Source organism: Notamacropus eugenii, chromosome 7 (assembly GCF_028372415.1).
Source record: "Notamacropus eugenii isolate mMacEug1 chromosome 7, mMacEug1.pri_v2, whole genome shotgun sequence".
NCBI classification, from domain to species: domain Eukaryota; kingdom Metazoa; phylum Chordata; class Mammalia; order Diprotodontia; family Macropodidae; genus Notamacropus; species Notamacropus eugenii.
Window position 1 is genome coordinate 30,652,167 of NC_092878.1, and position 15,186 is coordinate 30,667,352.

A 15,186-nucleotide genomic window follows, 5' to 3' on the forward strand; every position below is an offset into this window, starting at 1 on the left:
TCAGCTGGTAGCCATTATATAAGATTGAAGCAGCTAGGTGGTGCAGTGGATAGAGCACCAGTGCAGGAGTCAGGAGGACCTGAGTTCAAATCTCACCTCAGACACTGGACACTCACTAGCTGTGTGACCTTGACCAGTTGCCTCATCCTGGGTCATCTCCAGTCATCCTGATGAATATCTGGTCACTGGATTCAGATGGCTCTGGAGGAGAAGTGAGGCTGGTGACCTGCACAGGCCTCCCTCGCTCAAAACAAAGTCCAGTACAAGTCATGTCATTATCTCTCTGATGGCGTGGTCTTCTTTGGCAACGAAGGACGAACACACATTATATGAGATCATTTCTAGTGAGTGTCCCAAACTAACTGCAGTTTGGTGGTGTATCGTTCTTGATCTTGTTATTGTTGGCTCTTAGAGAAGATCGTTGGAGTTAGTGTCCCAGACTGATAGCTGTGTTGTGCTGGGTTGTGGTTGTGGTGGTGGTGGTGGTGGTGGTGGTGGTGGTGGAGCGTCGTGTGGTCTTGGCTCTTTCTTGCTATGATGCCTTGAGGGTGACAGTATCTTTAGATTCCAGCCTGTGTAGTAGAGCTTTGCCATCTGGTGGCTATCGGAGGGTATAAAAGTCTCATCTGCTACTGACTATAATACTACTGAACATTAAATTCCAGTAGCACTGCTTAAAGCATGACAGAGCAAGTTCTTTGATACAATCCTGTTCCTACCTCTTGTTTACTACATATTCTGGAAAAAAGAATTTCATCACTCTGGACTTAATATCTCTTCCTGTAAAATGAACTTAATGTTTCTGGGTGTGGTTTATATGTTACTTTAGAATTTTCTGCTAAATACCCTTTATAAATCTATAGTCTTACAGTGGAGAAAAAAACATTTGTTTTACTCTGTAGTTGTGGTATTGTATTCCAGATGTCGCTTATTGTTGGTCTGCATGTACAATTTAATTTATTTCTAAAGTTAGAGAAAACCTTAGAGTGTGGGACAGAGAGCAAGGGTGGGAGTGTAACAAAGGAAGAGATTGGAATGAAAGGAAGTGGTTGTTAATATGCGTTATTGGTGATGGTATTAGTATATGTTTATCTTGTTTTAAAAGCATACCCAAACAGATGAAAATCTTGATCTGTAGGAAAAACTAGATTGTGGGATATGGTTTCTTTACAAATAGATTGAACACAGGAGTACTTGAGCTTCTTTTTTTGTTTCTGTGTTTCTGTACACAGTAGCTCTCAAGGTTATGTTTAGAAGAAGGATCATTCTGTCTTCTGCCTACACAAGAAGAAGTGTTGCTATTTTCGTCCATTTGTAAGATTATATAGTGCCAGTAAGAGCTGAGCACTGCAGTGGGACAGAAATGCTGTTGGATGATAGCATGGGGCTAGGGATTGTGGGATTATGTTATTGTTCCTGATGACTTTCCTCATGCAGATTTTCTTAGGCTGCATTAGGCATATAAGAAAGCTGCATCTTGGGTCAAGGGAAGAATTATGGGAGAAGAAATGTGAAGGAAGGTTATTTACCTGCGGTGCCTGAGAGATATTTCTGTTATGTAGCACAGTGCTTGATACAGTCATCACTTAGTAAAAGCTTGTTGTCTGATTGAAAGTTGTTTATTCTCGCCAAACAAATGTAGACTTATCGCTTTACTCTGTTATCCTTAGTTCTCAGAAGACAGTGTCTGTGTTTAGCCGTGTCTGTGAAGTCCGGCAGGATGATGAAGCCAAAGGCCGTGATACCCCATCAGATCTTATCAGGTAAGCATTATTTTCATAATATCTTTGCTCCCATATTAAGTCATAAATTGATTGCTGCCAGAAACTGCTATGTTCTCTCTTTGTGGTTTCCAATTTAGTTTTTCATTTGACTGTGGCATATTTAAGCCAGACTGAATCATGTTTATTTCAAAAATGATCTTTGAAAAAGAAAGGGCCCTTTCTTTTTCCTGTGGCCTTTATATTTACATCTGTTCCCATCTTTTGTTCTGTCTTCTCCAGAAGGAGGCATTCTCAGTCTTCCTCTCTCTATTGAATATTCAACCTCTCCCTATTTTTCCTTACCTCCTGCTTTTCAACATGCTTAAATCTATACCCACATCCTTAAAAAAACTTTCCCTATTCTCTCCCATCCCTCAAGCTTTCATCCTATATTTCTTTTCCCTTTCTCAGTGAAATTCTTTGAAAAAGCTGTCTGTACTTGGTGCCTCGATTTGCTGTCCTCTCACTTTAACTCCTTGAAATCTGACTTTTGACCTCATCACTCACATAAAACTGCTGTCTCTAAAGTTACCAGAAATCTCTTAGTTGCCAGATCTGAAGGTCGTCTCTGTCCTTATCCTTGACCTCTGCTGCACTTGACGTTATTGATCACCCTTTCCTGCTGGATACTGTGTTCTGTATGGGTTTTCATGATACCACACTCTGCTGGTTCTCCTCCCACCTGTCTGACCACTCCTCAGTTTCCTTTCCTGTCTTACCTATGGGGGTTCCCCAAACTTCTGTCCTAGCTCCTTTTTCCTTTTCCTCCTGTACTTTTTCTTTTGGTAACTTCATTAATTCCCATGGGTTTAACTATCATCCATATATAGATGACTGCCAGAACTACATATCCAGACCCAGTCTTTCCCCTGAGTTTCAGTCCCACGTTACCAGTTGTATATTGGACATTTCCGACTGGATATCTCATTGACACCTCAAATTCAGCATGTCCAAAACTGAACTCCCAAACCCATCCCCTTTTTCCAAACTTCCCTCTTTTTTTTTGAAGATACTATCATCTTTTCTGTCTTCTAGGTTTGTAACCTCAACATTATTCTGAACTTTCTTACCTTTATTCGCCTCACATAACCAACCATTTGTCACATCTTGTCAATAACATCCTGGCTTCTGTGGCCCAAGTCTTTCTTTTCTCCATTCCAGTGCGTCCTGTGCACACTGATGCGAAAGTAATTTTTCTTAAGCTCAGATCTGATTGTAATTCCCCTACTTTTTCAGGTGTCTTGCTTCTAAGAGCAAATATAAACCCCTGTTTAGTTTCTTATAATTTGTTTTTAAAATTTATTTATTTTTAGTTTTCTACAATCACTTCCATGAGTCTTAGATTTTTCTCCCCCTCCCTTTCCCCTTCCTTCCCAAGATGCCATGCAATCTTATATGGTTTCTATATATACGTTGTTGTTAAGCAGATTTTTACATTAGTCATGTTGCATAGGGGAATTAAAATGAATGAGAAAACAAAGCAAAACAAAACATAACACAAGAGAAAATATTCTGCTTCGTTCTGCATTCCAATTCTATAATTCTTTTTTGGATGTGGATGGCATTTTGCCTCGAGTCCTTTGGGAATGTTTTAGGTCTTACATTGCTGTGAAGGGCTAAGTCTATCAGAAAAATTCCTCACACGCTGTGGTTTTTACTATATACAAAGTTCTCCCGGTTCTGCTGCTTTCACTCAGTGTCAGTTCATATAAATCTTTCCAGGCCTCTCTGTAGTCTTTCGGTTCATCATTTCTCATAGCACAATAGTATTCCGTTACATTCATACACCACAATTTGTTCAGCCATTCCCCAATTGATGGACATCCCCTTGATTTCCAGTTTTTGGCCACCTCAGAGAGAGCTGCTATAAATATTTTTGTACATGTGGGAATCTTTCCCATTTTTATGATCTCTTTGGGATACAGTCCTAGAAGTGATATTGTTAGGTCAAAGGGTATGCACATTTTTGTAGCCCTTTGGGCATAGTTCCAAACTGCTCTCCAGAATGGTTGGATCAGCTCACAGCTCCACCAACAATGAATTAGTGTTCCAGCTCTCCCACATCTGCTCCACCATTTATCATCTTCCTGTTCTGTCAAGTTAGCCAATCTGATAGATGTGATGTGGTATCTCAGAACTGTTTTGATTTGCATTTCTCTGATCAATAGTGATTTAGAGCATTTTTTCATATGACTATAGATAGCTTTAATTTCTTCCTCTGAAGACTGCCTGTTCATGTCCTTTGACCATTTATTAATTGGGGAACCCTATTTAATTTTTAAAGCCCTTTACAGCCTGGTCCCAATCTGTCTTTCCAGCTTCAGTGGACTTCACTCTTCCTTCCTGTACTCTACAGTCCAAATGATATTTCATCCCCCATCTCTGTTCCTTTTTTACATTAGATATTTTTCATACCTGGAATGCATTCTCCTCTCACCTTTGCCTCAGGGAGTCCTTTTTCTATGAGATGCAGCTCATGCACTCCTTTCTGTATGAAGCTTTTCCTGATCTCCCCAACTACTAATTCTCTCTTTCCCAAATCTTACATTTAATTAATTTTTATATATTTGCTTTTATTCATTTTATATTTATGCTTTGGATACTTATATGTACCAGGTATCCCAAAAGTCTTAGTGCAGTTTTGAGCTTTTGTAGCTTGAATCTGCACTAAGCCTTTTGAGATACTCTCCACTGTCTCCTCTTTAGAAGGCAAACTCTTTGCAGGAAGAGTTGTTTTCATCCTTTGTACGGGTGTCCCAACTGTCTCATATAATGAATAGCTTGTAGTGATGCTTAACAAGTGGTTGTTGATTAATGATTTGCTGAGGCAGTGTTCCAAACATGTGTGTAGGTGTAGCACATTGGTATTGTTAACCTTGCTGTCAGAGAGCCAGATTCATTTTGACACGGCTCAGTCTCCATAAACTTTTTTTTAATATTATGAAACTTTTCATTTTTACATGTAGTTGATTTAACTTAACATTATACCTTCAAAGTTCGTGTACAGCAACCAGCACAGTGACACAGCTCTTATGTATCGTCATCCTTTATCTGTTGGCAGTGCACGTGGGAGATCTGCCAAGCCTCTGTCAAGATCTGACAGACACTAACCCCAATTTGGTCTGGTTTGCCAGTATCATTTTATGTAATCACTTCAGTGCATTTACTGTCGGTTGGAGTGGGTCTGAATGTTAGTGAATTGTTTTTATTGATTTTCACTTGAACTTTATTTTCATTGAAAAGGGTGTGTGTATTTGTTTTTTATTTTTTTATTTTTTAATGTTTAACAATCACTGCCATACAATTGAGATTTTATCCCCCCACACCTACCCCCACTACCCCCCTCCCTCCCCACGACTGCATACAATTCTGTATAGGTTCTACATATACTTTCCTATTGAGTATATTTTCACCATAGTCATGCTATGTAGTCAGACTAAAATAAATGAAAGAAATCATATCACAAATCAAAACATGATACACAAAAACATACACATACACAAACATGATCTGCTACATTCTGCGAATGACTTCCATATTTCTTTCTCTGAGTGTGGAAGGCATTTTGCCTTGAGAACCACCACTGGAATTTTTTTTTTTTTAAGAAGTTCTTGCGTTATTACGAAATTCCAAGTCTACCAGAAAAAACTCTCGCACACTGTGGTCGTTGCTGTGCACAAAGTTCTCCTGGTTCTGCTCCTTTCACTCAGCATCAGGTCATATAAGTCCTTCCAGGCCTCTCTGAAGTCTTCTTGTTCATCATTTCTTATGGCACAATAGTACTCCATTACATTCATATACCATAATTTATTCAGCCATTCCCCAATTGATGGACATCCCCTTGACTTCCAGTTTTTGGCAACTACAAAGAGTGCTGCTATAAATATTTTTGTACATGTGGGACCCTTTCCCATTTTTATGATCTCTTGGGATGCGTGTATTTGTAAAGGAGTTGTACTTGGACAAATTCAATAACTTTTGGCATTTGCTTCATGCCCCTACCCTCCGGAGGGTCTTGTGCTTTCCCAAGAAGGTTAACTCCATAGTTTGAAAAACTGTGACCTATAACTGTATCTGAGAACTTCTGTCCTGATCAGATAGCCAGTGTGTGTTCATCCTTCGTTTCCAAAGAAGACCGTGCTATCAGAGAAATAATGACTTTGTTTTGAGTGAGGGAGGGCTGTGCAGGTCACCAGCCTCACTTTTCCTCTGGAGCCATCTGAGTCCAGTGACCAGCTATTCATCAGGATGACTGGAGATGACCCAGGATGAGGCAATTGGGGTTAAGTGACTTGCCCAAGGTCACACAGCTAGTGAGTGTCCAGTTACTGAGGTGAGATTTGAACTCAGGTCCTCCTGACTCCTACACTGGTGCTCTATCCACTGCACCACCTAGCTGCTTCAATCTTATATAATGGCTACCAGCTGAAAGCCATAAGGGACAAAGCCCATAACTACCCTTTAGAAGACCACCCAGCTGTCTCCTGCCACACATTAGAGCCCCACCAAGGTTAAAGAGACTCAGGATAATAAAGCTTAATCTACTCTCAGGTAAAATCCAAATCCTTTGCCTGTCGTTATTCTGTCTGACCTGTGAAGTCTTATCTTGCTAGCTGTCATAGATGGCCATTATCCATCCTTTTACCTACCTTGCCTGCTAACCCCTATAAATAGACTCTTTTATTTCTTTGAAGTTGCTTTTCTGTCTTTTTAAAATTAAATTTATTTTTTTGATTCAGCAAAAATCCACGTCCTGCCTGTTTCCCCTCTCCTTCTTCCCCCATTCCTCTTGAGAATGAAATTAACATCCCCCTTAAAAATGAGCTGCAGAACGAGATAAACAAAGCAGATGAATTAGGCACGGCCCGCAGAAGGGGAGAACACGGGTGTGTTTCCTCGCGCACTTGGAGCCTTTCGCCTGTTCACCCTTCGCTGCTTGTGTTTCATTATTAGTTCTCTGGAGTCGTGGCTGGTCATTGCGTTGATCTGAATCCGTAAGTCTGTCAGAGTTGTTTGTCCGTATGGTAATGTTTTCATTGTATAAGTTGTTCGGGTCTTGTTTTCTTTACATCATTTTATACAAGTCTTCTCAGGTTTCCCTGAAACCATTCACTTTATCATTTCTTATATAGCACAATAGTACATACTATATTTTCTCAATTACACGGAAAAACAATGTTTAGCATTCGTTTTTTAAAGTTTTGAGTTTCAAGTTCTCTGCCTCTCTCCCTCTCCACCCCCTTCATTGAGGAGGCAAGCGATTTGATAATGGTTATGCGTGAACAGTCATGCAAAGCATGTTTCCATATTAGTGTATCATACTAGAAAACAAGAAAATTCATGCTGGAAATAAGCATGCTTCGGTCTGCATTCAGACTCCATCAGTTTTTTCTCTGGAGATGGATAGCATTTTTCATCATAAATCATTAGGAATTGTCATTGTCCTGCTGAGAATAGCTACGTCATACCAGCTGATCATCGTACAACGTTGCTGTTACTGTGGACAATGTTCTCCTGGTTCTGTTCAATATACTTTGCATCAGAAGGGATACACTGAAGAAGGGTCAAGAGCTAAAATTATAAGAGGAAGTGTAATAGGACCAAATACCACGTCTTACTCTCAGCTTCTTAGGTCCAAGATGGAGGAGACATGGCTAGATACCAGTTCATCAAAAAAATATCTAGGAGTCTTACTCTTAATCAGTATTCTTAGATATTTAAATAGACCTGTGATGTCATCAGTTTGGGAGTTCCTTCACTTCATATCTCAACCTATTCAAGTTTGCCTATTTTTATCCAAGTCCTCCTAGAAGTTCACCATAGGAGTTCTATCCCACATTCTGGAGGCATTCTTCCCTTGGTCCCTACATCTTGAGGATTCCAATGGAGCAGTCTGGCTCTCTATGTGTCATCCCTCATTTTTCCCACTTCGTAAGAGGATTCAAAAAACTACAGTATGATTCAGCAGTGTGACATAAAAGCCATGAAAATTAATGGAGTCTTAGACTTCATTAAAAGAGATGCCATTTCTAAAAGTAAGGAGTTAGAGTCCTGTTGTCCTCTCTTCTGGTCATCAGCCTACATTTAGAAATAATGTGTTCAAATATGAGTGTCATGTTTTTGGAAGGATGTTGGTAAACTGAGAAATATTTTTAGCATACTGGATAGTGAACTAGCCTTGAAACCAGGAATAACAGGGTTTAAGACCACCTCTGTGGACCCTGGGCAAATCACTCTTTTAATGCTCTAGACCATTTTGTGAAGACTGTAAATCACGGAGAAGATGCAGATTTATGTAGTTCAAAGCATTTTCCTTTCCTGGCAGTTGCCTGAACTAGTGAAACCATAGAAACAGTCCCTACCCCTATTAATAAACTTATGGGCACCATATCAGTTGAGGGGACTGAGGATGTTTACCTTGGAAAAGAGGAGACTCACGGAGGACATGATAAGTGTCTTCGAATATTTGAAGCATTTGCACTGTTAAGCTGTATGGGACTTGTTCTATTTAGCCCAGAAAGTAGAACTACCTAGGGACAATGTGTAGATGTTGCTCCCCCCCCCCCAAAAAATGAGATTTAAACTAGAAAATAAAAATTATTTAATAATATGGACTGTCTTCGAACACAGTAGTATGTTTCCTCTTATTAGAGATCATTAAGCAAAAACTGAATGATCATTTGCCAAGTATGTTATAAAGAGAATTATTTTCAGACTTGGGTTGGTCTCCTAAATGATTGCTGAGAAGTGTCTTCCAGCTCAGGTTCTGTGATTCCTTCTGCTCATCCACAACCTATCATTTTGTCAGTTCCTCTCAGTTCTGTGTCTGCATCATCTTGCTTTCCATTCCATCGAAGGTTCTTTGTACCATGGCCCTGCGCTGTTATAACGGCCTCCTTAGCCCTTCCCTACTTACCTCCTTTAGCCCGGTGATAGCAGATCCAAGGCATGGTTCTAATTGTCATTCCTCTGTTCAGAAACCTTTTACAAGAATTAATTATTCATAGAACAAGTCATAGACTTCGTATTAAAGCATTAGAGGTCCTTGACTTTTTATTCCCAACCTATCACTATTGTCTTATTGAACCCTGTATTGCAATCAAGCTGGCCTAATTGAAATTTCTCCCTTTCTCGCATTCCCACCCATCACAGTTTTATCCTTTCTTGGGAGTCTAGTTCACATGCCATCTTTTCTACGAAGTCTTCTTGATCCCCAGCTATAAAAATTTTTCCTTCTACTTTGCTCCTCTAACATTTTGCCTGAAGTTCTCCTTATCACATTTTGTTTTCATTATGATTGTGTACATCCCTTATTTCCCCTACTTGATTTTAAGCACTCTGCGTTCACAGAAAATAATTTGTTTGTATTTGTATCCTTCATGGGAACTAGCCCAAATGAGGACTTAAATATAGATTTAATTCAATTAGTTATTGTATCCTCTCTCTTATATAGTGCCTTTCTTTGAAAAAGAAGTACCCAGCAACTCAGGTATAAAAAACTTGAAGAATCATGTGAACATTCAACGTCTCATTCTAGGCCATCCTCCCCAGAAAGTAGAGAATTCATTTGGATGCTATATTTTTGATTGTTTGGTTACTGAAACTAGAGCTGCTATGTGAGCATTGAAATGAATATGTTTTCATTGCTTTTAGCTCCTCTAGATTTTTTTTGTTTGTTTTATAGTATCTTCAGAGACGTGTATGTTCTGCATCCTTTGATTTCAAGTAGGAATACTTCCGAGAGTCTTATTCCTCAGAACAGTACATTTGGTTTTGCTGGGATTTGTTTCTTATCCTTCAGAAACATTCTGTCACCCTGCATCTGTCTCTGTCTCTTTAAGTGGTGGCAGGATTACTTGCTTTGAAAAAAACTGTCCATTTTTATAGCATTCAGAGTGTATGTCTAGTTTTTACTAAAAATTCACAAGCATGGAATTTCGCTTTGTCTAATTTTACCACTGGAGAGCTCAGTTTTTGAGCCTGAAAAATGAAATTAACATAGTAGTACTTATCAAAAAGAAATTGCAGTTTGAATCATCATCATTAATAAGCATTTATTAAGCACTGAATATGTACTGGGCACTGTGCTGATCTTTGGGATTATAAAGGACGACAAAAAATACAATTCATGCCTACTAAGAGTTCACATTGTACTGGAAAAGACAATATTAAAACAACTATGTGTGTATAACGTGTATGAATGTATATGCACAAGTACGTATGTGTGTATCTACGCACACGGTGTAGATGGGAGGGAATGCACTAGAGTGGGTGACAGAGGGAAGGAGAAGGAGACCAGGAAAGTCCTTTTGAAGAAGATAGGGCCTGAGCAGAGACTTAAAGGAGGCCACGTAAACCAGTACACAGAAGTGAGACAGGAGAACATTCTAGGCAAGCAGGAACGCTGTTGAGAAGGCATAGCGTCAAGATTGTGTCATGTCTGAGGAAAAACAAGGAGACCAGTGTCACAGTGTGCTTGAATATGTGAAGAAGGATACATGTATCCTGTAAGTCTAGGAAGGCGCTGGTTAGGCTGTGGAGGGCTTTAAAAACTAGACACCAGATTTTTGTGGCATCTTGTAGGCAGTAATAGGGAGCCACTAGAAAATATTAAGTGGGAAACTGATGTAGTCAGTTTTGTCCTTTAGAAAGATCAGCTGAGTGGAGGATAGACTGGAAGGGGAGAAACTTGTGCTAGGGTTACTGACAGTGGCTTTTGCAAGAGTGTGAGGTAATGACTTGAATACGTGTCAGTCAGTAAGTACCAAGTGCCTTTTTACGTACCAAGCACTGTGCTAATCGCTGGGAATATACAAAAAGGCAAAAGAAAGTCTGTGCCCTCGAGGCCCTTACAATGTAATGTAAACAGCAAGCAGACAGATACGTACAAGGAAGCTGTGTGTTTGTCCTTCGTTGTGAAGAAGACCATGCCATCAGAGAAATAATGACATGACTTGCACTTGACTTTGTTTTGAGTGAGGGAGGGCTGTGCAGGTCACCAGCCTCACTTCTCCAGAGCTGTCTGAATCCAGTGACCAGATATTCATCAGAATGACTGGAGATGACCCAGTATGAGGCAATTGGGGTTAAGTGACTTGGCCAAGGTCACACAGCTAGTGAGTGTCCAGTGTCTGAGGTGAGATTTGAACTCAGGTCCTCCTGACTCCTGCACTGGTGCTCTATCCACTGCACCACCCGGCTGCCCCCTTACAAGCAAGCTGTATGCAGGATAAAAAGGGCATCAGAGAGGGAAGGCATTAGAATGAGAGATTCTTTGGAAGATGAGATTTTATTTGAGACTTGAAGGAAGTGAAGGAAACCTTGGGTAGACATGAGAAGGGAGAGCAAAATACCTAGATCTGAGAGATAGGGAATGTCTTGTTTGTGGAACTAGGATTGAAGAATATGTGAACAGAGTGAGGTATGAGACTAGAAAAATGGTGAGTTATGAAGAGCTTTGAATATCCAACAGAGGATTTTGTATTTGATCCTGGGGGTAATAGGGAACCTCCTTGAGGTGGGGGAAGAGGCATGAGGGTGGGAGGGAAAGGGGAGTGATATGGTCAGACCTGTGCTTTGGAAAAAATCATTTTAGTGGCCAGTTAGAGAATGGATTGAAGTGAGGAGAGACTTGAGACAAGCTGACCCACAATAATCCAGGCATTAGACGATGGGGGCCTGCACCAGGGTGTTGGCCGTGGCAGGAGAAGAGAAGGGGGCGTATTTGAGAGATGTTGCAAAGGTGAAATCGACAGGCTGTGGCCACAGTTTGGTCGTGGGAGAGGACAGGGGAGAAAAATAGTGAGGATTCCAGGATGATTACTAGATGCTGCCCTTGACAGTAATAGGAAATTTGGAGTGGGGAGGAGTTGGAGGGAAAGATGATGAGTTTGGTTTTAGATGTGTTTAGTTTAAGATGTCTACTGAATAGCCAATTTGAGATGTCTGTAAGGCAGTTGGAGCTGCGAGATTAGAGATCAGCAAAGAGGTTATGACAGGGTAGGTAGATTTGGAAATAATCTGTATAGAGATGATAATTAAGTCCATGAGAGTTAATGAGATCAACTGGTGAAGTAGTATAGAGGGAGAATGGAAGAAGGCCCAAGAACCCTATGGGACACCTACAGTCTGAGTTTGATCTAGAAGAGGATCCAGCAAAGGAGCTTGAGAAAGAGTTGGTCAGATAGGTAAGAGAAGCAGGAAAGAGTGGTATCCCAAAAACCTAGGGAGAAGAAAGTATCAAGAAGGAGAGAGTGTTCAACAGTGTCAAAGGCTGCAGAAAGATCTAGGAGAAGGAGAATTGAGAAAAAGCCATTGGATTTGGCAATGAAGAGATTGATTGTAACTTTCAATGGAGCAGTTTTACTGTAATGATGAGGTTGGAAACTATATTGTAAGCCATTAAGAATGAGAGGACATGAAGTAGAGGCACCTATTGGCTATGATCTTTTCAAGGAGTTTAGCCTTAAAGGGCAGAAATTATAGGATGATATTTATCAAGGATGAAAAGATCAAGTGAGGATTTTTTTCAGGATGAGGGGAGACCTGGCATGTTTTTAGACAGTAGGAAAGGAGCCAGTAGACTGAGAAAGGATGCAACCTGTTAAAAGAGATGATACAGAATAGGATCGCTTGAGTGAGTAGATGGTGTTAGTCATGGTAAGGAGTAAAGCCACTTCTTCACGTGAGATAGCAGCGAAGGGGGAGATAGTGGTAGAAAACATCTGAGTGATAGGAGATGAGGATGAGGGATTGGTGTGAACTCCAGTTTTTTCTGGAAAATATGAGGCAAATTTCTCAATTAGGGGTGCGGGGAAAGGGGAAGCCATGGGAGATCTGAGGAAGGTTGAAAAGATTTGGAAGAGCTGCGAAGAGTGAGATAGTGTATTGATAAGAAAGTTAAAGAATAATTTGCATAACAGCAGTCAGGGCCCAGCTGAGGTTGTGTAACATAAATTTTTAGTGTACTCAACCAAAATGATTGCACGTGTGATTTTCTACACATTTGTTCAGCAGTACACGTGTAGAAGCAAAGGGGGCAGATGACGGGAGTTATCTAAGATCATGACCTTGTGTGTTAAGTATGAGTGTGAGAAATTGAGGATGACTTGAGAAGATGGTGGTGTTGACAGCAATAGGCAGGCATGAGAGACTAGACACCGCACAGATGTTCGCAGTAGAAGAATGTTAGGAAGTCATGAACTTATGTTTAAGGATAGAAGAACACGAGGAAGAATATTCTTTAGGACGAGAATCTAATACTTAATGAGCAGAAAATCTTTTCTCATATATATTGATATCTTCATTAGCTTTCATAGTTTCTTTAAGTCAACTTTAAGAATTCCTAAACACCGAGATTTAGGTGAGTATGTCTATGTGGCTAAACCGTGAGGCTGTTAAAGAGCTTACTTATTTTTGATAATTCCAGTATTAATTTACTTGGAGAATCCTACGTGAATTCGTTGATTTTCATGTGCTTTAGTTTCCCAGTCGATAAGATCAGAATATTACGAAGGTTAATGTATTAATGAACCTGTTATAACATCTCCGAGCAAGTGTCACGAAAACAATAGACGTGGCATCTTGTTTGAACCGTCATTTGGCGCTCCCGCTGTCTTTACTGCCTTTTTTTCCTCCGATATTAAAGCCCTGAAACCTGAATGCAGCAATGCAGGTGAGATACCATTAGAGTTACAGGAAGAGTTCTAGCTTCAGTCTGTGAATCTCTATGCAGTGCCTTTGTTAAAAAACAAAAACAAAACACTGTATAAATTAGGCACTCAATTGTAATGTTCATTTAGGGCACATGCATCTTGTGGCTTCAGTATTTTGTACTAAGATGCAAAAAATTCTTTTGGTGTTAGAGAAATTGATAGTTGAATGGGGCTGAGTGTCCCAAAGGTATTTTATCCAAGTTATACAGATATCTAAAGACAATGTCATTTTTCAAATCCCACCTAAATATAGCACAGAATTAGAGCGATACTGGTTATGTTAGATAATGATTTGTCTACACCTCTGATCTGATGGCTCACTAGAATCATTGTTGAATATGACAGTTATCATTTGAATTGATGGCCTGAGGGTTCAGGATGCCAGCAGGACAGTCCATGTGAATTCTTCCATCTCATCTCAGCAAATTAATGGGAAAGGTTATTATATATAAAAAGACACACTCTGCCATACATAGGAGCAATTCTCCAAAATAACTAAGTCCTGGAACAGATAACTTCAGACTCTGAAGTCCATTGTTGGAATAGTGCATCTTGGATCTTAGTCAAAATACGACTAATGTATTAGCAGAAACCTACATTTGACATTAACTAGGAAACTTTTTATTTTATTTTTAATCACTACTGCCTCCATTTGTACAGTTTAGGTATTACACTTGGTGTTTAGTCGTTGGTTGATGTTCACTTGTTTTTAAATATCGTATTGTCCAGGTGTACCTAATGTCTGATTTCTGGTTTTTCATTTACCTTTTCAAGTCTCCTTCGCTGCTGCCAGAAATAATTAAGACTGATGTCCCCATTTACTTATGCCATTTAGCGAAGCCAAGAATATAATTTGTTTGCATAATTGTGGATCTCCATTCACTACCTCTCAAAAAACAAACATAAATGTCTTTCATACTGTCGGGAGATGAGTTGAATAGTCATGGGTCGTTGAAGTAAATAGATGTAGAGGACGAAAACAAGAAAACAAACCAATAGTAATATAACGTGGATTCGGATCTCTGTGCAGTTCCTTAATGATGGTTCTTGTACCATGTACCCAAACTTCCCAGAGGGAATAGTACAGCAGTGTGAATCCCACTTAATAAGTATCTGTGAAGAAAATGGCTGACTGAACCACTGAAGAAGAGTTCTCTTCATGGCATTTTATCTCATGAATGCAACTATTGAAACAGTTAGGTCACTTTTCTCACTTATTATTTACACTATTTCTATTTCACGTCAAACCAGCAGGTATTTCCTGAGTGTTGTGTGCGAGGTCCTGTACCAGCTACTGTGAAGAGTAAAAAGAAATGTGAAACGTAGGCCTTGTATTCAAGGAGCTGAGCTTGATTAGGTGCTTACAATCTAGCTTTACTTGAAAATAGGGAAGATCAGGTGGCGTGTTCCACTGTAATGACAAGCAGACGTCCAAAGGACTGTACTCCTTGGCCTCTACCATCTTAACAAACATGTTTAGCTTTAAGATATGCTAATTTCTTTTTCATGTTTTATTAATATCAGATAGTATTAAGGAAATGTTGAAACTTGGTTTTCTCATTAGGATTTTGGTTATTATTGATTCCTGATCATTATTTGCTGAAATGAAGCAGATAAAGTTCATAGTTAGTGTATTTGAGATTGTGAATATATACCCAAAATGCAATTTCCTGCAGTCCTAGTTACTTTTAACTCCAAAACACTTTGAC

General features: G+C 39.7%; 1 protein-coding gene across 15 annotated transcripts in view; it reads left to right on the top strand.

Annotated features, from left to right (window-relative positions):
- The window catches only part of LOC140513767 (TP53-binding protein 1-like), a 130,585-nt gene that overhangs the window by 79,189 nt on the left and 36,210 nt on the right, over nt 1-15,186 (top strand). For all 15 annotated transcript variants that reach the window (XR_011970318.1, XR_011970319.1, XR_011970320.1 and 12 more), the window contains one exon: nt 1,671-1,763. Coding sequence is in view for 12 of the 15 variants with exons in the window: in XM_072623713.1 (XP_072479814.1) it covers nt 1,671-1,763 (93 nt within the window). In the remaining 3 variants the exon portion in view is untranslated. The remainder of the gene's footprint in view (nt 1-1,670; nt 1,764-15,186) is intronic.